This window comes from Athene noctua, chromosome 1, assembly GCF_965140245.1.
Source record: "Athene noctua chromosome 1, bAthNoc1.hap1.1, whole genome shotgun sequence".
Classification (NCBI taxonomy): Eukaryota; Metazoa; Chordata; class Aves; order Strigiformes; family Strigidae; genus Athene; species Athene noctua.
In genome coordinates, this window is record NC_134037.1 from 171,039,946 (window position 1) to 171,063,533 (window position 23,588).

The 23,588-nt window shown below is 39.7% G+C and overlaps 2 protein-coding genes across 3 annotated transcripts in view; one reads left to right on the top strand and one right to left on the bottom strand.

Moving 5' to 3' along the window:
* Positions 1–7,664, top strand: part of SRPX (sushi repeat containing protein X-linked) — a 50,264-nt gene extending 42,600 nt beyond the window's left edge. For both annotated transcript variants that reach the window (XM_074929559.1, XM_074929567.1), the window contains 5 exons: positions 1,939–2,060; positions 2,752–2,931; positions 3,374–3,507; positions 4,807–4,928; positions 7,159–7,664. In XM_074929559.1, coding sequence (XP_074785660.1) covers positions 1,939–2,060; positions 2,752–2,931; positions 3,374–3,507; positions 4,807–4,928; positions 7,159–7,339 — 739 coding nt within the window. In that variant the 3' untranslated portion in view covers positions 7,340–7,664. The remainder of the gene's footprint in view (positions 1–1,938; positions 2,061–2,751; positions 2,932–3,373; positions 3,508–4,806; positions 4,929–7,158) is intronic.
* An 8,749-nt stretch (positions 7,665–16,413) lies between these two features.
* SYTL5 (synaptotagmin like 5) overlaps positions 16,414–23,588 on the bottom strand; it is a 67,177-nt gene continuing 60,002 nt past the window's right edge. The window contains exons 14-17 of the mRNA XM_074929579.1: positions 23,373–23,481; positions 21,736–21,871; positions 18,969–19,177; positions 16,414–18,383 (exon numbers count right to left, since the gene is read on the bottom strand). Coding sequence (XP_074785680.1) covers positions 18,241–18,383; positions 18,969–19,177; positions 21,736–21,871; positions 23,373–23,481 — 597 coding nt within the window. The 3' untranslated portion in view covers positions 16,414–18,240. The remainder of the gene's footprint in view (positions 18,384–18,968; positions 19,178–21,735; positions 21,872–23,372; positions 23,482–23,588) is intronic.

Genomic DNA, 23,588 nt, shown 5'->3' on the forward strand with positions numbered 1-23,588 from the left:
GTTGTGGTTATTTCAGAGCTGATGGAATGAATGACTGCACCTATGAAATTTCCCAGAGCCACTTTGTGGGTCTCGTATACAAGTTTTCTTACAGGAAGTTACCTTTTATACATAACAATGAAAAGATAAAAGTGGATTGGAGGTAGCAGCAGAGGCAGTTTAGACTGTTTTAAAAAAAGCAAGATAAATTGTGTTGCAAAACAGTATCTTCAATAATCTTCAGGCTTCTTTCTGAAGTAGTGCTGAGTGCTGATGTCACAGCGTTCTGCAGTTACTTGTAAAGTAATGCCTCTCATTTCAGACTTAGGGAGCTTTAAACATTAGATATAAACTTAACACTTTTGTCAAAATTTTCTTGTCAATTTTTATGGTTTCGCAGTCACGTTTTCCAGAAGACCAAGGTGCACCTGTGATGGTGCCACTGACTCTGATTTTCCCATCTTTATCAGACTGTGACTAGATATTAGGAAGCATTTCTTTCCAGAAGGGGTTGTTAGGCGTTGGAATGGGCTGCCCAGGGAGGTGGTGGAGTCCCCATCCCTGGAGGTGTTTTAAGAGTCGGGTCGACATAGTGCTTAGGGATGTGGTGTAGATGGGAACTGTTGATGTTAGGCTGATGGTTGGGCTGGATGATGTTCAAGGTCTTTTCCAACCTAGACAATTCTGTGATTCTGTGATCATGAAGGATTTATGTCAGTCTGTCTAAATTACTGTAATGGTAAGAGTGTAGAAAAACTGCTTCCTTCAGTAAGCACGTTACATCTTGTAATGGTGTACTGGTGGACTGGTTAAGCTTAAGATGTTTGCAGTTTTATGTGAATACAAAAAGCTATTGAAAGACATAGTGGCATTGCCTTTTTATTGTTACAGCTTAAATAATATCAGAAAGAAGAATTCATTACACAATTAAAACCAGTATTGCTGTTAAGGTCTGATGTGATAATTCTATGCCAATTAACAGCATCAAAAAAAATTAAGCCTGATAAAATAAAAACTTTGAAAAGTGTCACAATAAGGAAATTCCAAAGTCTTTTTGCTGAAATAATGTCTGACAGGCAAAAAATTGGGGTATCCCGTGCAGACTTTGTCATATGAGTAACTGTTCCCAGCTCTGAAGAGGCTAGCTGTTGAATCTGTGGAAGATTTTCCATAGATCTGTTTTTATAGAGGCTTTGTAAACTGTGATATTTTATAGAATGTACAGTGCTTTCCTTAATTGCACTGGGCCATGCAGTCCCGTCAGTATATAAGCTTTCCCATTACGTGAAACACTGTTCAACCTCACTGCTTCAGTACTGAGGATATATTTAACACCTCTGAATTCTCCTGACACAGTTGCAGGATAGGAACGATTTCCAGGTGAAAACACTGCTGTGGATCACCACACCCTTCTGCTGTCACAATAAATGTCACTTTCTATTTGATTTTTGTACATCAGTATAATCATAGGAGCAGTGCAGAGCAGCCAGATGGAGTATGTCCCTGTTGTAAGAGGCTGGAAGTTTTCTTACCATCCCCACGCTCTGGGTTACACTGCAGCCCTGACAGTGGATTGTTCACGATACAAAATGAGGAAGGATCAATCTTGACTTTTCCTCACATGAGGAAAAGTAAGCTCAAGTTCCTTTGGGCACGGCATGATGCTTGGCTACACTCTGGATGGTCTTACAAGAAGCAAACAGGTCCTGCCTCCCTTGTCTCAGGATCCCTTCTGAGTTGGGATCCTTTATGACTCCAGGGTGGGCTGTTGGTAGCAAGTTTAAATACTCCCGTTGCTGCTGCCCAGCTTCCTTCTTAGCTTACTCCTCAGTCTTCAGTCATGCAGCACAGCCAGTCTTAGCACGCCACAAATGTTACTCTTCAGGCTTTTACAGCATTGTCAGTAGGAAAATACTGGTGAATTCATGAATGTCTGTCCTGTTTTATCTCCCATTTTAGTGTAATTTTGAAAGGCCTGCCACCAGGGTCACATTTTCCAGAAGGCGACCACAAAATCCAATATACTGTGTATGACAGAGCTGAAAACAAAGGCACTTGCAAATTTCTTGTTAAAGTCAGAGGTAAGAATGATGTTTTGCCCTATACATACAGTCACTGATTTGCAACTGGCTTAGTAGGCAATTTGAGATATGTCCTCATTTTTACATTTGTGTGCATATGTATGCATATATAAACTGCATCTTGATGCTGAAAGGGAGAATGCCGTCTTGCTGAAGACCCTGGGGGCCAGGCCTGCAGCAGGGTGGACAGCCTGCCCTCTGCACAGCACGGAAGAGCTTCATTGATCTGTCCTGCCTCAAGCTCTGCAGCCCTTTCCTCCTGTTGGCTTCTCCCTGATACTTAGCTTGTGAGCTGCTGAACCACGTATGCAAGGAGTTTTTTCATCTGAGACTCATATTAGTCAAGCAGGGCTGCCCTTTCACACGTCAAGATCTTGAAATCTGAAGTTGAATACAGAGATGAAACCTGTATGTTTCAGCTTCAGCTCTCTTTGTGCTCCATGACCTTTTGTCACCATGATACCACAATCACATGCATACGCCTATACATCTGTATCATTTTAGTTTACATATGAGTTAAGAGGAGTTTTGGTTGGTTTGTTGGTTGAGGTTTTTAATCTAATAATATAGAAAGCAAACAGAAAAATGTCTTCTATATTGGTATTCCACTGGCCATGCTACCTTAGTAACAAACAGTTTCATGCCTTGTCCTTTTTTTTTTTTTTTTTTTTTTTTGTTCTCTTGCTTAAAGTCAGGCGCTGTGCAAAATTAAATGCCCCAGATAATGGCTACATCAAGTGTTCAGGTGATGGCAATAACTATGGTGCTACATGTGAGTTCTCCTGCATTGGTGGCTACGAGCTGCAAGGAAGCCCAGCTAGAGTATGCCAGTACAATTTGGGGTGGTCAGGAGTGGAGCCAACCTGTGCACGTAAGTGAGTATTTCACCACTTCACCAGAAGGGCTCCCAGAGCAATGGTTCTTGTGGCAGTGAGAATTTGGGAAGGGGATGTGAGGTGAAATACAGCTGCAGACTTTAATGCTGTAGAGGTGAGAAACTTAACATCTTTGTTTTCATAACTGAAATCTGCCACATTTGGCTACTCTTTCCTAGGATGATGATGGTACCTCATAATTGATAGTGTGTTTTAGCTCAAAGCTTTCTACAAAACTTCACCTTCTGGAGCCAATCCATCTTGCAAGCCAGAACAGCTTAAGATAAAATTGTTGGCTTCAATGAGGCCAGTATTTCACCCATATCTTCTGTATTATTATTTCCTGTTCTTGTGCTTCTGCTATCTAACAGTTTGTGCTTTTAGAAATAGATCTGTTTTCAGTATGCTCCATCACTTTTGTTTCAAATTTAATTCTAGCCATGAATATTAATGTGAATGTGAGGACTGCAGCTGCACTTCTGGACCAATTTTACGAGAAGCGGAGACTGCTAATTATTTCAACTCCCACTGCAGCCAACTTCTTCTACAGGATGCAGTTGGGAATGCTACAGGTAAAACACGTTTCAGGGCAGGGCTGCAACTATTTTTTATCTTTAAAGAAGGACACAAGAGGACAACCTCCACTGTTTGATATAAATCCACAAACTTCAGCTGTTATATTGCAGCCACTGGAGGATCTGGCTGAAGCAGCAGTAGTTTGGGATTAAGCCTTTTTACATGGGTTTGAGTTGAAACATGTCCCCATTCTGTAATTAAGCTCTGTTCTGGATTGTGCTACCTCTTACTGACCAGTTCCTGAATCCCAGGCAGTTCTAGCCCTCTTCCATCCTTCCCAAATTAAATATTAACTTTGCAATGATTGTTCCCTAACTTGGCTCCTAAAGAAGCTGAAAAAAACCCCAAACCATCCAGCACTTCAGTGGTCGCAGTTCATGCAAACCAGGCTTACAGTAAGACTTTGTAACTACAATGCAAGGAAGTATGAATAGCTTTAAGAAATAACCAGTGCACCAGCAAACAAAGGACCTGAGACTCAGCCAGAGTGCTGGAGATAGTACTGGGGTATTTTGTTCCAAAAAAAACCCAAACGAAAACTTCTGGTAATTGTCCTTCTTATGTGTTGGTCTTGTTGGGTTCTGGCTAGACTTAGAGATGTATCTGTGTCCTTAGGGAAAAGAGCCAGTCCTGTATTCTTTTACAGTAGCAAGTGCTTCTATCTTGTTTCTTTTCTCACAACTGTAACAGAATTCAGTATAAACAGTCATTGGGATATGAACATGATAATGTTTTAAATTGCTGGCTTAAGTTACAGTTGTATTTAAAACAAAAAAAGCAAAGTTTTTCTTTTCCCCCATTAGATTAACTTGGCAAGAAAATCCAATGTATTGATTAAAATATTAAATGGCTATAGTACTTTCCCCACTGACAGTTGGCAGTTGGCATGAAAGAAAACTTTTGCAGTCAACTACCATTTCACACACCTTGCTTTGATTGCCAGATTAGATTGCTGGCACAATGCTTAATACCCTGGCATCTTTTCATGTCATTACAAAGACAAGTTTATGGTTTGCGTAGGTGGTCCCTCTGTATTGTTTTTCTTAGAGTAATTAAGAATCCATCATTTAACATCCCCTGGAGTCATGAGGCTCTAGTTCTTTGCAGTGAGAATTAGAGACCTTTCGAAGTATGCTCTCATTTCAGTTTAAATCATCTCACTAACATAAGAAGATCGGACGAACGATCTGATCATAGTATATATGTTCCTGTTATGAATGCTCTGCACACTCAAAACAAACCCATATTCCCTCACTGGTAACTAACACGCCTTTTTCTTCTTTTAACCCTTCCAGCCAGCACAGTGTGGTTTAGACCTCCGACACGTTACTGTAATTGAATTGGTTGGTGTCTTTCCAGCACAAATAGGAAGAATAGGTGTAAAGCTGCTGCCCCCATCACTTGCCCTGCAACTCAGGTAAAGCAAGCTCTCACTACTGTTGTGTTTGCATACGAGATGTATTGCTTTAGATTCCCTGCATCTTACCCTCTAAATATACATATTCTATTGTAATGTACGTAGCTAGACACTGGAAGGTAGATGTTGATGAGTAAATTTTAGGATTAATTTGCTCTTTTATCTGTGTAATAGCTGCAAAGGGGCTGTGACTCATTTAAATGAGAAACAAGCTGAAGTCTATGCCACTCTTTTTCAGGTGCCATGTCTTCCTTACCCCTTTGCTCAAACCAAGTGAATTTCTGAATTCATGTCAATTCCCTGTGTATCCCTGTGTATTTTTGGGTGCTGCCACTGAAAACACTTCAAGTATGTGTGTATTTGTGCTGGAGTTGGTCTGATGCAGTGATGACAGGCTACAATCACTTTGCAGCCTTGGAGCAGCTGCCAGTGCAGCCCCAAATGGCAGCAACAGCTCTTCTCTGCAGCGCTGCTGGTGGCTGTAACCAGGCCAGAAGGGGAAGCAGTGGTTGCTCTTTGAAGTCCTACATGTGGAATTGATACAGGCAGTATTTCAAAGGGGAAATTATCTCAGCCTAACACCATTCAGCAGTTTTACTGAGGTGCCTAAACCGTTTTGACTTGGGTTTAGACTGGCAGAGGGTTGGTTTTCATTTGAAAGGGAGACTTCAAGTGCCAGCATTTCCTAGGGACAGGAGGACTACAAGAGCCAAAAGCGAAGGCCTCAGTAACAGGGAAAGTATTAGTTATTTAGGAAAAGTCCTTTTTAGGCAACATCTTCTGTAGTATGCCTGAGGAAATGGAGAGAGTTTTAATGGGGGACAATAAAAAATGCTGACAAGTCAGAGATATTTTTTTTGGATTGGAAAAAAAAAGTATTTGTTCTCTATAAAAGGAAAAAGAGAGCACAAAGAGCTTTGCTTTTATTCAAAAAAGTAATTTTGCTAAAGTTGAAATGGTTTTCTTGTAGCTCTGTAGAAAATAATAAGCTCTGGTAACACCGGAGGTAACCTGTAATGGAGCTGCATTTCAGAAATCGGTATGGTATGACCTGCCCTGCACTCAGGGAAAGTTACGTTTCCCCCCTTTTTTTTTTTTTTCTTCCCTCTTTTGTTACCGCAGTGTTTGAATTATATCATTCAAGTTCTGGAAGACAGTTAAATCAAAATGAAACTCACTGTTAAACATCCTGAATAAAAATGCTGTCCAGAATTGTCATTCAGTAAACTAATGAGCACAGGTACCCTAGTTAAAACTTTGGAAACCTCAGGAGGTTAGCATTTGGATTTGTAGAAGGTAAGCGTTTTTCTTAGGTGAGATGAGCCACAAGAGGAATGTAGTTTCCCAGCACCGTAGCCAAGCTTCTTAATTGCAACAAGAAGACATTTAGAGCACTCAAACTTGTTAGAAGGCTGAGGAAGGTCCATTTTGATGCTTTGCACCTTGGCAACGTTTCCCCCCAACCCTCCTCTTCAATGACACCTTTCCTGTCCTGACACCATTCTGTCATGACTATCTGATTTATTTTCCCCACATCCACGATGTTGACTACTGCATGTTTAAGGACCTTCTAGTTCATTACTCCTTCAAGCAAAAGATGAAGAAAGCACAAAGTGTATACTTTTGTTAGTGCTGCACCTCCAGAGGAGCTCAAATGCCCCTTTTTACCACTTGGAAGGAAATTAACTCCACTATGATTAGCGGTGGTTTTTGTGCTCCTAAAGTGCAGTTACCACCAGGTAGATGGTTATTATTAGGAAGTGATGAAAACTGACTCAGGATAAAATTACCAGCTTTTTCTTGTTGTGGCTTTATACCATGTGGCAGCCAAGAAAGGGAATAGTCTACTTTTAACTCTAGTTCCATTGCAATAGTATTCTTCAGGCAATGTATATAGTACTTCCTTTGTTTCAGGATTTCTTTCTCTTGTGCTAGCAATAGCTAATGGCACGTGCTATACTGGCACTCAGAGGTCTGAGAAGAAAATAGAGATAAGTGCAGTTACCTTGGCCTTTCATTATGCAGAGGTACAACCTGCAGCACATGCCGACATCCGCCTCTTTACCCGACTCCTTGTTCTCACAGCTGAAACAAAACAGACCTTGTGTAGCCCCCTCCGACCATCCCTGCCCTCTGCTTAGACTCACCAGGCTGATTCTGCCATTTATTAGTTTAAAATGCCCAGGCGGTAGATGACAGGCTTTAACAAAACAAGTTCCTTATTTTGCAGGCTGCTGCTGAGGATCCCCCATTACAATTTCAACATCGTGGTGATGGACAAGCATGGAATGGACAAGGAACGCTATCCTTTTCCAGCAACACCAGCTGAGCTCTTTGCACTTATTGACAATTTTCCCTTGAGAAAAGAAGAGATGAAACTGCAAGCAGAAATTGGTCAGTCATGTCCCTAATTCAGGATTGCAGGGCTTGCAGTTGGCAATGAATTTTTTTTAATCCACTTAATTCTCCCCTTGGTGCTACACAAAGCATGGCTTTTTTAATCACTGATGTACAGATTTTTTGTGTGTACTGTTAAGTCTGTCTGGCTGTGTAGCTACTCTGCATAGAAGTATGCATGATGCTTTTTCATACTTTCAGCCATCTTTAGGTAAATGTGTATGTAGGATTACTACCCAGTGGAATTTCTTGTACAGAGAGTGAAGAACTGAGGCACGTTCCTGGAGTTTATTTTGGATTTTTCATTCAGTGTAAAATTGGGGTTTCTTTCTTACTGTTTATAAGTCTTTTTATTAATAAAATATTGTTTTGCAAATAGATCGTTGTCTAAAATTCCTCTTGGAGATAACAGTTGATAGATTAATTCAAAAGTTGGATCAAAATACCTCTCTGCAAACCATTATGACAGAGGCATTAGCCTCGGATTGAAAGTGTACAAGCAATCCAGCAGTGGCATTCAGTTCCATTAATAATATGGTCGATCACAGACACAAAGCATAAGCCAAAGGCAACACAAGTACCTGTTTGCAGCAGCATGGAAGTCGTTGGCAGAAGGAATAAAAGAACAGTGAGCAATGTCAAAAATGGGCAGTAATTCCTAAAGGCCGTGCACTGCAATGCTTGATAGAAAAACGTGCTCTTAACTGGTATGCTTCTGTTTCTGGCTTTTCATGTCCAACAGACTTGGAGTAGCAGATTTCTTTCCCCTCTTCATCCTAGAGACAGACCAGGCTGTTGATTTGATGGCATGGGAACATCACCCCCAGGGAAACTTCATTAAGGATTTGTCATTTGCAGAGCTGTGAAAATATTCTTCACAAGTCATCACTTAAAAATTAACAAAAAACTTCCCTGCTTAATAAGAAGTGTTAGGAGGCAATCAAAAAAGGAAAGAGTGTATGTTGTTTTGTTATAGCCCACAGTCTCGCCAATCCACTGCAAAGAATATACATTGTGCATGAAGAATATAAGCATCAAAGGAGTGAAAATTGTGAGTTGCAGGATACGGTGCATAATTTGACATGCCTGAAAAGCAGCACTCCAGGTCCGTGCTGTTCACTCTTGACACTCCAGACCACAGCCCTCTTTTTCAGCTAAATGCTTGTTTGTCTTTGACCGTAAGGTAAATACTGTTTAATTTTACACGCAGAGGAACAGCTTATCAGCATCTTTAAAGCAGTCCTTACCAGAATTTGGTCTCTCACCCTCTGAAATCTCTTTTTAAATGGTTGCTCCTGCAAGTGATTTAATAGGGAATGAATGTGAAGAGAGGAAAGTCAGCCCTGATGCTGCCCAGCAAAAGCTAATTTGTGTACTGAAGCGCAGCAGCACCAAGGAGGGTGCAGGTAGTGGTAGGCCCTGTCTTGTGATCAGGATGGTCTGCTTCCGAGAGTGTTAGGAGACTTGGGTGTTTATTAACGAAAGTAGGTATGAAAGCATGGCATAGCCAACGGTGATGACTCCCTGCAGTGGTGATGCCAGAGGCAAAGATGATCTGGATACACCATGAACTCTGCAGGTGGTGGTGCCAGGTTTGCAAGGATGACCAACCAGAGGGCAAGGAAGTCCTGGCTGAGCTTTCGGAGTGTTGCCGTTAGGAATAAGATGCAAGGATGGGATTGATGACAAAAATAACAGAAAGACCATTTCTGTTCCAGACCAAATGAAAAAAAAGTCCTGGATCCACTGTAAAAGAGCAAGGATGGTAAGAGCCAGCATGCTGAAGGACACAGCTGTACCCCAAGTTGCCTTTCCTGTAACACCAGTGGTTAAGAAAACTAGACATGGCTGGGCACACCAAACAGCTTCATGCCGTGTCTTGCGTGGAACAGACACAAACTGAGGACACATCACATGTACTGCTGTGGCCACAGTTCTCTGGCATGCATAAGCTTTCAGCATGAATGCACAGATAGACAGGGTTTTTTTTGCCCCCCTCACTTTCCTCATTGAACAAGCACACAAACTGATTTCCAGTAATATAAAATTTAAAAATAAAATCTCTAAAGGGTCTGATTTTTCTACTGTATTTCTGCAATTCCAATCCACTGCTGCTCCATTTTGATTTAGGTACGGTATCAGTCCATCCAGTCATCTTTCACGACTGGGTGAACAGGACTGGGGTTTTATGATTGCTACAATCAGGAAAGTGATTGCAATCACTAGGCTGTTACAGGAAATTGAATTAAGTGGAGGAGAGTGCATGAGTGATTGCATTACTAGTTATTGTTCTACATGGAACATCTATTAAAATCTTGTGATTAAGAAAAGCTGTTCTTGATTAGTAATACAAGGTTTCTGACATTTTCTGTTGTACATTTTTGTGGGGAACAGTGAAAAACATCATGTGCCATCTCTGGTTTGGAGTCATGTATGCTATGCTGGGATGTGGCAGATTTGCCTTTTGGGAAAGGAGTGTTTGAACAAGAGATTTAGTATTTCTGGCTTTAGCCCAGCATTTATATATTCAAATATATTCCAATCGTTCATCCTGTAGCCTTTTGGTCCCAGAAAAATAACACTGTGTAAACAAGATGCAGTTATCTACACTAGTACACTTTTTTATAAAGATGTTTAACAGAAAATTCAGCTCCCTCAAAATCACACAGGCTGGAGTCTTCATTGTACTTCCAACATAGCTCTAATCCTATCACTGCTGTCAAAATGCAAATCCTGTTTAAAATATGAATTTTAGTTGTGAGGATTAAAGGCTGTTTCCAAGACCTGCGATGAGTCCTGTCCTTTCCACTCCCCCCTCCAGGCTATTCATTGAAGAAGTGACAGATCACAGTGTGCAGACACAGTCATGGGCAGGAGGTTTCCTACATCAACTGTGAGATACTTTGCCATTTTAAGTATGAACCAAAAGACTTAAATCATTTTAGACCAGAAAAGAATTCATGTTTCTGTCATGCAATATCTTTTTGCAAACAAAACTGCTGGGATAAATCGTGGGAGGCAGCAATTTCTCACGAGCACCAAACAATTTTGTAAATGGCTGATTTTCCCCAGATCCTACCCAACAATCAACCTAGTTTGATGAGAACAACCCCTACCATCACACACCTCCTCTATACCTGCAGAGCAAAAATTTAAACTTGCACATCCCTATTCTTGAAGTTTAAACCATACCCTCTGGGACAGAAAGCGTTATGTTTTAATGAAAACACCAATGACCCTTGCAGCTCTGCACTAAATGACTGTAACATGCAGCTTCATTACAGCTCAGTACTTACATAACAGCATGAGTCAGACTGCATCATGTAATTAATGAAAATGGAGAGGCTAAAAAGTAACCAAGTACATTTAAATACTCTTACAATTTCAACCTACTTCTTATATTGAGGTGGTGAAATAACGAAGCTTAGCCTGTGCAATCTCAGCACTAGATTGCTTCCAGCCACTCACCTCAGCCTCTGTTAGTGCTGTACATCCACAGAAAGGGAGAAGGGAGCGAGTGCTTCACACCGTCAGGAGATGGCACAGCTCCTCTTGGCTGTGTAGCTGCTGCCCATTTCTCTCTTCTCCATCTGTGGCTGGACGATGTTTTTATGGCAGCTCAGTGCAGGGAAGACTGGGAAAGCATTCTGCAGACACTGGAAGACAGACAGCAGCAAGGCTGCCTGGCCTAGAGGAGCCAGTGAGGACGGCGGCAGTTGTGGATACCACACGCATTTCTCTGGCCTTTTTCAAGCAGTGATCCAGCTTCTGCATGCTCTGTAAAATGCAAGGGAAAGGGATGGGAAAGCCAGTGTCCATGCAGAACATGCCAGTGTATATCTTGTTGCTACCATATCTCCCATTTTCACACATGCACCCAGAAAGTGAGTTGAATTTCAGTAATTAGGTTGGCCAATACTTCAAATTCACAAGAACTTGGCATCTATCACCTCGAAGAGAAGGGGAGGAGAGAGTGCAGTTCAATTGTACAGAAGTTACAGAGGTGTCTTCCAGAGCCCTGAGCAAATCCTTAAATCCAGTCCCAAGCAAAGGTACAGGGAGCAGAGGAATGGCAGGAGGACTCTTACCCACCTGCAGCTGCCTTCCAGTTTACCGGTGTTTGGCCTCCCAGCCCTATAAAGGCCAGAACCAGCATGGGAACAAGCCAGATAGGAGTGGTGTGAGGGCAAAAGAGCCAGCTGCCCATGCCCAAATCACACCAACAGACCAGTGAACACCACTGAGGTGGTCTCCCCTTAACCTGGGTGCAGGAACGCACCACACTGAGCCAAACATGCGGACTACTGCAAAGCGAGCAGAGGCAAGCCCAGGGCCAGAGCCTAGGAGCACTGTTTGCCTCATATAGTTTCTAAGACAGTTGGGAAGGGACAGCGAGACACAAAACCCCAAGGAACCAAAAGAAGATGTGAGAGAGCCCTCAGCTCTGAGAAGTAAGTTGAAGTGAACACAACTCAGCTGAAAGTATATAGTAAATAAGAGTGATTGTAGAGTGATCAAATGTTTTTTGTTTTTTCTTTAAACAAATCAGGACCAGTAATTACAGAAAAGCTGCATTTTGAACATACCTAGATTTTCAGGCGGGCAGGACCTTGAACTAGGGAAGAGGTAGGAAATGCAGAGACGGGGGGAGGACCTGCTGAACACGCAGGGTTAAGGCCCATGTAAACTAATTCTCTAGCCAGGGGAAAGAGAACACTGCATTTGCCTTATTCTTAGGTTTACATGTTAAAAAGAAAACGGGTTTAATGGTTATGAATTAAAAAATAGCTTAAAAACACTTAAAGTGGAGAAATTAAGACCAAAAAAGCAGAGACAGACACCGTCAATGGAGTCCCACCTCTGAAGACATGCCAGGCCTCTTGCATTATTCATCGTATATAGGTGAAGTAATGTCTTTACCTCAGTGATAATATGGGATATTCTTAAAAGACATGCTTGTAAGTTTGCTGTAATGCATTTCAGGAGAGACAAGGACACAGCAGAATGTTTCACTATTTTAATTTTAAAAGATAGAACAATAATCTTGACAACAGCTGCAAATGTATTACCAGCCACCTTTGTCCACAAAACTGAACGTACAGTGCATAGTACAAAAATGTTCTAGGCAGGAAACATTTTGTCTAAATTTGGGCAGAACTTAACATATTGCAATACCATTTATTGCTGCTACTGTTCATGTCCAGCAGAATAATTAAACAAATAGCTAGCAACAGATTTTAAGCAGAACAAAGGCAGAACGAGGGATACATGACATTCTCTAATTGCTGCAACAAATGACTACACTTGGCTTTAGGCAAACCTCAACAGTTAGAACTACCCTCAGAAATATACACCAAGCTCTCAGGAGCAGTAGTAGACAGCCATATAGATGTTATTGCCACAAAGCAGAATTGTTGAAATAACCAATCTAAATAAAAGACCAAGAAGCAGCAAGGGTGAGTTTCAAAACAACCCAGAAAACACCTAAAAAGCAAGTAGAGATTCACCTTCCAGTGTCAATATACACAGTATAATTAACACTGTCTTATTAACACTTATCAAACAGCATTTGCAAACATGAAATCACCAGGCAGAAAATTAATGGGACGCAGTGGTAAGGTTCTGCTAGTGTGCTTCTCAGCATCTCCTGCTGAGTTATGTTAAAACACATCACTGCAAATGATCCACATCCTATTTTGGAATTCATCACATGTTGTACCCACCATTTCTCTAGGGCTCCCAAATGTTAACATTGTGTGTAAAAATAAATAAATAATTTTAAAAAAAAATAAAAATTAAAAAGTTTACAAAGTGCATGGACAAGCTCTCAGAAGATGGTTATTTCTGCCATTGTTGCAAAGTGTTGAAAATCAATACTGTATGTTAGGGAAGTAGAATTTCAGTTTTCGTCTCGTATGGATGAAAATAAATGGAGCTCTCACTCAGTTGCTGCATTTTGTCCCCTTCCAGATACTGGAGATTAACAATCAGGTAGAACATTCTGGTGAGGGTTGCTGAACCAAAGGGAGGGATGAAGGGAAGAGAGACCCTTGCAAAGATTCAGGTGCAACCCTTACTATCTTGTGTGAATCCACAAACTAGATAGCTGTGGAAATAGGACTCTCAGCTCTTTTTTGAAGGTGCAGGAGTCCAAGCAGCCTTTCTCTTCATTGACTCTACAGAGCGAACCACAAACTTTACACACCTAAAGCTGGGCAATGTGCATACTTATCCTCAAGAAGGCAAAATTATGCTGGTCTAAACGCAACCCTCCTGTTACCTCTCCTTATAAATTAACACCAGTGGATGTTCAATGGCTGCTTGCTGTTATAGTTTAGTTTTATTTTTTTTATTTTGCAGAATACAGCTTAGGATAATTGCACTTGGCAGGGCTTAACCAGGCAGAAGAAAAACCCAAAAAAATTAATACATAAAAATGCTTCTTTCATGCTACTTTAGCATAATCCACATTGGAAGAGGCACAGAAGAATAAGCTTCCAGTCTAATGCACCATAACCAAAACATACTTATCATCCCAATGCCTCCTCTCTAAACCATCTGCTGAAGCATCTAGCTGGGAAAGAAAGTTCAAAATGTGGTACCAAGGAATGCAATGGCACTTGGATTAGCACTGGAAGATGTCAACAGTGTCCCTCAGAGTCTTTGAAGCTTTCCTCCCACCCTTACTCAGATGTAGGTGGAGGAGATGTGGAGGCCATTTCAAACCTATTTTAGCTTGCTTTTGGCATCTAAGCATGCAAGCAAAAGCAACAACATTTAGAAGCCTAAAGTCTCCATATAGCTGATAAACTGAGCAGAGAAACTTCTGGAGAGAAGGGCTGGATATCAAAGTCCGATATCAGGGCTTGCAGAGCCCTCAGCATCAGCTTTTTGATGGATACTGGCAATAACCACACTGTCTAAGGATGTATTTACTGGCCTCACTTGATGTATTCTGGTGAAAGCTGCACTTTTATTCTTCTTTAATAAGTCAAACCCTCAAAATTTAATCACAAGGAGGACAAGATAGTGATGAAAGCCCTGTAGTTACCTCGCTAGAAAAATATGTATCAGAGTAAAATGCGTTATGCAACACATTTTCAAAAACCACTGTAGAGAAGATTCTTTACTGATACATCTTCAGTTATTCAAGTCTGTGTGGAAAAATACTTTAAAAACATCAGCTCTGCTGTGTCTATTTACTCAGGGTAGAAGTTTATGAATCGGTGTTAAAATTGTGGCTATTCTAAAAATTAACCTTGAATAAACCATTCAGGCACCTTCAATACCATAAACATACATACAAAAGGAAGGCTTTAGCGTAATTCCTGGCTTTCTGTCTTTTTGTTCAGCCTAACACACAGTATGTGATGACGCACAATTATAGGCAATTAATTCAAGTATCTGGGAAACAAGAAATCACATCTGCAGTTAATCATCTTGTGCTTTTCTCAAACCATAAATCATTTTTTGTAAAAGGAAGAGAACAAAGATATAAGAGATATAATTAAATGTGACATTCTCCACAAATCAAATGCTTCCTATAAATGTGCCAATAACACTGTAGAACAGCAAAGCTTTCCAAATTGCTCTAGTGTTTATATGATGCTCATCATCTCTCTGAGGCTCATTTGAGGCAGAGCGCGATACCAATTACATGCTACCATAATGCAGAATTGTCACTGCTAACCTAGGAGGTAATTTCACTGTAGTACTCCAAATCCCATCAATGGCAAACACCACCACCTTGGCCAAAATTACTTCCCAGGTGAAACTGTTCCTTTCGTATGCTGAACTGCAGTTGACACCTACACTCTACTCATAGCCCCATCTATAATTTCATGTGCAGGCTCAGAGTGAAATTTTGGCCCTTTGGAAGCAAAAGGTAGAACTTAAAGCCCATGTATGAGCAGGGTGACACTTCCCAGATGAGTCCATTCATCAAACTTTTATCATAGGACCAGAATGGGCAGGAGCTGAAGTAGTAAATCATAGACCTTTCCTTTCAAAGCAAGACTTGATTTAGCTAAAATTTTTGTGCTTAGAAGGCTAGAAGATAACATTCGAAAAATAAACAAACTCTTGTACTCCATATAAAATTAAAAGGTTTAGTTCAGTTCAAAATTCTTTTAAGGTTTTCAGTTTGGGAAGAGAAAAAGGTGTCCATTTTGGGGTTCTTCTTAAAGGATTTTTGTGTCATTATTATTTTTCCCATTTTCACCATCAAAATGAAACAAAACCAAACCATCCAACTGCCATCTACAACTTGAGCTGGAATTTTACCCTGCAGAATAATCTTCAGATTTAACAAGCTTTATCTTTTCGAATCAATTTCCAGGAACTGAAAAATCAAGTTTGTGCCTCCATGTCAATATAATATTATTATTCACAAAAATAAATGCAGGTTTGCAGTACAAACAACCAAGACAACTCAGACTGATTCTGTTGAGAGAGAGAGGTATATCTCTGAGAAAGAGAGAGGTAGTTTAGGTACCAAAAGTTAGGTTTGGTTTCACTTTAGGGGATGCTGATACCAAAAAAAAAAAAAAATTAGAAATCTAGTGCTTAAAGAATATCATGATAAGAAAAAGGCCATCAAATATATGTGCTTCATATTTGTGCTCTAATTTATCAGCTTACAGCATCTGCAGCATAAAATGGAAAGCCTGCTAAAACTACATTTTCTTCACTGCCCAATTTGAGCAGGACTTCAGAAGAAAATGAAGAATATATAAGGAATAAAAATGAAGTCAATTTTCTTGACCAACTACTGACTTTTGGTTCCCAAACTGAGATTCTATAAGGGAATTTTATTTTCAAAGATGACTCAGTAATTTCCGAAAATGGTGGGTCTCAAACTGAGCAAGCAGTACCTCTAATGACTTTTAAAAGTCATATTAGGATTTTAAGAGAAAATATTCATAATGAAACAAATTATTTTATTAAAACTAAGACGCTATTTTTAACAAAAATAAATAGTTTTTATCTAATAATATTAGGATTTTAAAAGACTGCTTGCAAATTTCCCCACAATTTCAAAGCCACTCAAATCAAAACCAGAATATCTTAAATGAAATAAAAAGGAAAGGACATTAAACTTTCAGGTTTTCAATTCAGCTCTAAATACACATACATAACTGTACACAGGACAGCTACAGATGTCTAAATCTCCAGCTGTAGTTACCTAGCTATCAGTTCATTTTCTGTTGTTCAATCTAGATTTCTTGCAATTTCTGGATTGTGAAGAACATTTCTATCTCTCAAACAAGTTAGATTTTATGGTCTTTAATCTTCATGGAAATCTTTGAATACTGGTGTTTTGATCTACAGGGAATGATACAGTTTTTGAAAGTTGTTTTTCTTCCAGTAATTTATGTAAGGACTATGTTTCCATGTATTTCAATTTGTTTCCTTAGTACTAATACTACCTTGCTTCCAAAAATAAAACACAATGAAAAATGTAAGAATAGCTATAGACAAATTTACCAGTTCAATTAGGAAGCTGTGTTCTAATTCTGGAAAATGCAGAAGAAATGTTGTTTACTCAGTTTACTGATCATCCTTTGTCTTATGACCCAAGCAATCACAAGGCATTGCTATTATCCAATCTTACAAGCAGACATGTCCTGTCCTTGAAAAAAAGATTACAATCATGTCTCATTACGGCAGGAGTAGCCCATAACAACTATTCAAAACAGCATGCTCTTCACATATGACCCTGCGTAAGTCCCCAAAGGATGCGGGATGATAGGTATAAAATCACTTTAGGAAACCAAATGGCAAAAGTACTGTTGAACAATTGTTACTGTTAATAAGATTAATGATTGAATTGGCCAAAACCCACTCTTATTAAATCCACTGTTGACTCACAGGGAGAAAAAAGGAGAAAAAGTTCTACTCCTGTTAATAATTAACAGGCGTGGGCACACCTATACGAGATTCAAACCCATTCAGAGAAAATTCCACAGTTGTGCAAATCACTGTGGCACATGCTTTAATCACATCACTTTAGAATATGATCTGTTGAATAAAGGTCTTAGCTAACTGTGTCCAAACCCAGTATGTGTCTCATCTCAGCGACTCATCAGAAGGGGACAGGCACATGAACATATTCCCTCTGTTCAATGATGTCAGAAGATCTTGGCCAGAGCTGTCAACCAAATTAAAAACAGTCATACAACATAGTTCTGCAAAGTTTTTTTGGATTTGTTATGATTATTTTCATTAGAGGTTCTTTGATGATGTTGAACCAAGTCTGCCTTTTATACAATGAATTAAAATAACATAGAGAATGACAGAACACCAGCCCTGTACCCCAGCTCACCTGCTGCCTATTTCTAGTGTGCACCACAGTGCATTGGCCTTCCTTGGTGAGCTGTTTGCCCTCAAGCCTGCTATCCTGCATGCTGCACAGCTCAACAAGCAAACATAATAAACAGTTTGTTATCCTTCACAACATTATGGCTTTTTATCTTTCAAATACCAAAGCAGAGACTCACTCTGAATCTGCTTGTACTGTATTACTGCTGTCTTCTAGGCCATCTTTGATCCAGAAGGAGATAAGTAAAGCAGGCATTACTAAGTGAGTGACTAGATAATTTGCTCACTCCATGCTCCCCACAGGCAGATGTGTTCATCAGCTGTGCACCAGTCACCAGAAGGGACAGAGAAAGACAGTCCAATCTCCGTATAAGGTCAAATTCTCACTGGCTTCCAGAGAAACATAATCCGTACAAGAAGCCTGGGTTAAAAACGTGAACATGAAAGTACAGAATGCACTAAAATCTCACTCGGAACCTTAATATCCAAGGCAAAGAGTACAACCCTTCCCCACTTTCAAATGGGCAAAGTGACAAGAGCCAAAACACCACTGAAGTCAGGAGTACCTGTGGTACCCTTCAGTAGTTCAAATCTTTCAGAGCCTGCGTTTTCCCATGCTGGATCTCAGCATTAATATTCCCTCCACAGGAGCTCCAGGACTGTCAATCATCTGCTGCCAGAGGTGCTGCTCTTCCCCTTGAGAGTCCATCCAGTCAACCTCCTTGCCATTACTTACACCTGGCAATTACAAAGAGGCATTTTGTCATATCAGTAAGCAGTTACTTAATATCCTTGCTGATTTGGCCCAACAGTGTATAAGAAAGATGACACAATTTACACTACCACCTGTACAGCAGTTATACTGAAAACAGGTACCTCCTGGAGAGCAACAGTTTGTCATAACACTCCTTTGGCATGTGGGCAGAGGCACATAAACCTCCCCACTCTGCACCACTTCTCCTGACAGAGTAGAAACGGACCCACATTTCTCCAGATCACACCATCGTTAGCAGAAGGGCTGCTGCTGGACAAAAGTAGTCTTGTCCTTCTCACTGGGATGCTAAGAAATGCTTCCAAGGTATTCTGAGTTCTTTTACACTATGCAGAAGTACAACTGGGCACCAAATTTTTGTGTCTCAATAAAGGAAAGCACTAAATTATCTACAGATTACCTATTGCCTTCTCTCCCTTTTCAATTTCCCCAAGTTCTCATATACTTTCCATACATCCAGTAACATTTCTGTCCCTCATATACATGAATCACACGGGGTGGGGAAGGAGAGCAGAATAAGAAATGCAGTCACCAGTCAGGTGGGACCTTACCATTTCCAGTGCTCAAACGGACACCTCCCAGAAAAATATTACTGGAGAGCGACTCCTTGTCCCACACAGTCAATTCTAGGCAGACGTTACGTATATCCCTTGAATTCAAGCCACTGAAAGCAAAGGTATGATTCCACTGGGGGTTCACACTCTTTCTTATTATGGGCGTTTTGTGTTTTGTAGCTTTGCTGTCATCTGGGAGCAGATATCTGGGAGATACAGAAAAGGAAAATTGGATATGCAGATGGGTTGTCACATAATACATAAAGAATTACAACCATGTAGAGGCTTGAATGGGATCAGGACCCCATCTCCCCACTGTTACTAAATGAAGCATATACCTGAAGTGCATATTTTGTATTTGTGCTCCATTTGTTCTTATAGTTACAATGTCAGTTTTCACCAGCAGAAATGGGAATTAGGTCTCCTTGCCCCAAGTCTTAACCACAAACTTTTTATTTCAGTGAGGCTAAATATAGAGAGACTCATAAAAACATTGGCTAGATAGGGCCTCTGGAGTCACTTCATCCAGTGTCCTTCTCAAAGCAGGACAGAAGGTCCTCCAGAAAAAAAATGGAGATGACTGATAAGGAACTTCAGCAGGTTAGCATCATCAATTTGAGTTGCCTAAAACTGTAATGAGTGCAGAAACACAAACGCTGTAAAGTCTGACAAGCTCTTCCCATTTTACTTGTAGTAGAGGATTCCTTTAGTGAAAATAAAAGAACTTAATACTCTAGTTGAAAATCAGAGGTCTCCACAAATTTTCATAGTCTTTACCTTCACTTCCTTCAGCAAAGCTAATGGAATAACACATAAATACTAATGGGTCAGACATACAAACAAATTATATCATTAGACCTTGATCAGGACTCCTGTGTAGGCTTTTACTTGACAATAAATATGAGCTAGTTTACTGCAGTGGCCTAACTCATGTCAAATTACCTTAAACTAATGGTGCAGATTAGACCACTGCAGCACCTCAACTGGTTCATGGCAACATGATTATGCATTTGGCCATGACACGTGACAGACCAAGGAAAACACACTACTGTTCCACTGTACTGAATAATCCATGCCAGCAACAGCAGACACCATTAACTAAAGATAGTCCAGAGAATTACTGGCCACACATTGCTACTGCTAATGTAAAGAGGCTCTGACAAGATTTTCTCCCTGAAGTCTGTTTCAAGCTCCAGGTGGGAACAAGCTGTAGTGGTATCAGACAGTCTATTTTCAGTAAAAGAAAATGCTTTCACCTATACCAGGCAAAGAGAGATGACACGGGAGAATAAATACATAGAAAAAATAGCTCAAACATCTTTTACATGAAGTGTATCTGCTTAGTGATAGTTTGAAGCACACTACCAGATCAAAATAAATTTTCAGCTTCACCAGGGAATTAAAGGCAGGGTGGTGACCATTTAGTAACAGCACTCAAACTTACTAATGAACTACAGCATATCTAAAAATCAGCAATTCTGAAAGCTAGCAGTGAGAACAAAAACTGGTAAAGAAAAAGTTTTAATCTATTCAGTATGGCCTAAATGTAACATTTCAATGCATACCTTACACTTATGAAAAATCCAATATAATGAGGCAATGCAGGATTACGTTCAATTTATTCAAACATAAGTATATTCTATATGTAGCATTTTTTTACATAATTTGGATTCTGACTGTCCAATGCAAAATGTTGCTTATCTAATAAAAAGATGCATATATGCCATAATATATGTATCTTTATAAACACATATGCATACAGACATACAAGTGACACAGACGTTTTATTTGTCAAAATGATGCGTCTTTAAAATCCAACCTGAAAGCCATCAGCAGAATTCTTAAACATCTTCTGACAAAGAATATTAAATATAAACAACACGTAATTAGAGTTAAGACACTACATTTGAAATCAACGATAGATGTCCTGGGAAAATGAGGTTAGATACATGTAAGTTAGACAGATGTCCTGGTTTAAATGTGCTCCTTAGCACTGTACTACATGCCAAAGAGCTTTCCCAATTAAGCACTAGGAAGAAACCAAAAACTATTTACAGTATAAAAAAATCTTTTTTCACGTTTAGTGTATTTATTTGAATCAAAACTGAATTTTCCTTACACACATAGTGAATTTTCTTCTTCTGCATGTTCTGGATGAAATCCATTAGAAAGAGCCTCAGCTTGACAGAGCATGCCAGCTTTTATAGGTGCTATTTGCAGTTTTATAAGGAATCCAAACAGACATGTATCTTCCTGAAAAAAAGTTTCTTATTCAGGATGTAGTCTGGCTATTCCTCTTAGTAAAAAGTATGTACTGTTCCAATTTCCTGAAAATGTAAATGTCACCATCAGATCAGGTATCATCTCCAGTGCGAGAGCCTAATTTACAACTTTTTGCCTCCAGGAGTGGTGAATATTCACCTACCTCTCTCTGACAACTTAGTGGAAATGTCTTTGTCTACCAAGCGCTATAATTCTATAACAGCATACACATTAGCACACTGGATACTTCTGTATGAATGTTTCTGTTTCTTGACTGATTGCTATTTAAATACAATTGTATTTAACCAGTGGGACAACTAGTATCTCTCTGCCCTTATGACACAGCATCTTTGTCTTCAGCATACCACTTTCAAGATCCAGTTACTTTTCAGGACTGACATACCATACACACATATACAGAAATACTGGGAAAAAAAAATGGGTCAGCCAAAATATAATTCAGTGCAGCCATTAAAAAAACGGGGAGAAAAAAACCACAGACCCTTTCACAAAAGTGTCAGATGTGCCTCCTGATTTCACTGCTGTTAAATTCTTTGCTTCTTTGATGAGGACTTCTAATATACCTCCAGACGGCATGTGAGAGTCTCCCCTTTTTCCTTTTTTAAAGCTCTTCTTTCCTATACATAGAACAGAGATGCAACATCATCATCATCAATTATATATACAGTGCATGACTGATTTGGAAATGTAAATTGTCTTGGCTAGATTTTTTTTTAATCATTTATTGCAATGGGATTAAAGTATTCCTTACGAAGGGATTCTGATTCTCTATGGGTAGAGACACTAATAAGGCAGGGAGAAAAAAAAAAATCACTCCATATTTGATACAGAACTTGACCATGTAATTAGTCCTTGCTGGACACAACAGAGCGCCTTATCTGAGTCCTGTCTGAATGTAAGTATTCGTGGATTACTGTGCTGAACACAAAGAACTTCATGTCCTGTAAGTCCGACACTCTTTTCAGAAACCCCTTCCACCACTGATGGCAGCTCTACACCATAAGCAAGGTATAAATGCAAAAGTACACCACATGTATTCTATGTGTAAGGACACGGTGCTCCTTGGAGACCGTAGCAAAGGACATGGTGCTCACTGACACACTACTGCTTTTGAACAGCAGCATGAGGACATGTGAACTTGCTGTTGCTGTGGATTCTAAGAGGCTTATTAGCACAGATCATATGCACTGATTGAGGCTGAAAATGTCAGAAGAAAGATCAGGAGCCATCCTGAAATGTACTAATTTAAAAAAAAGCAGATAGTGTATATCTGGACTTTTCACACAACAATCATCCTTTAAGAGAGAAAACCTTGGAATTACTGCTAGCAGAGAGAATGTAACCTGTCAAAAAAAAAAAAAAAAGAAAGAAAAAGAAAAAAGTCTAACAAATATATCAAATCCTAATGCTAGCAAGCAATACTGTCACTAAGACAGTGATATACCCATGTCTGATATATCCATGTACACTCAGGTGCTACCCAGTCATTGCTTTCACTTCAGATGATTGCTGTTCCTCATGCTACTATAACGCAGAGTTATAGTACTTTCTATAGAAACTACTTTCCCCTGTTCATTATTGATTAAAATAATGGCTTATCCTAAAGAATTCAAATAATGTTTGACAAGACTGGATTATAGCAGTAATACAGTAAAACTGCGCAGAGGTGAAGCAGTGTGAAAAAAAGAGTGAAAGTGAAGAGATAAGTAAGTTTAAGGATAATTAAGCATGAAGAACTAAGTCTATTACTTTGATCATCAATATACTCTTCATAACTAGATGAACAAAGAACCCACAAACTACAATGCAGACAATTTATTTCTGCGTGGCTGTCCTCGATCATGTTATCTAACATCTGAATTTTTTTAAAATTAGGTCACAGCCATACATCAACACCTGACTGCACACTCCTCTTCCCTTCTTTCTCCTTAAGTTCAATGTAAGAAAAGAGGATGGAGCAGGAGAAACATACTTACAGTTCAAAATTTCCACAGCTAAAAACAACTAGTACATTTAAGTATGATTTCAATCTTCACTAATACCATTACTTCACCCTAGGTGCAGATTTTTAATACTCAGAGGGATGTTATCACATGCTGCCATTAATGTTTGCTTTACCTTGAAACTGCCCTAGAGGAAGCATTAGGTTTCTGTCTGGGGGAATGTAACGTAAAACAACTGTCAGTTCTCCTTTATATTGAAGCCCAACATCTGTTGCAACCTCCACCTGAAAAGAAACAAACAAACAAGCAAACAATACAGGAATCCAGCTAAAGTTAATCATTCACCTTCTTTTGATTTTAATTTTGTTTACCAATATAGTGTTCGAAACAC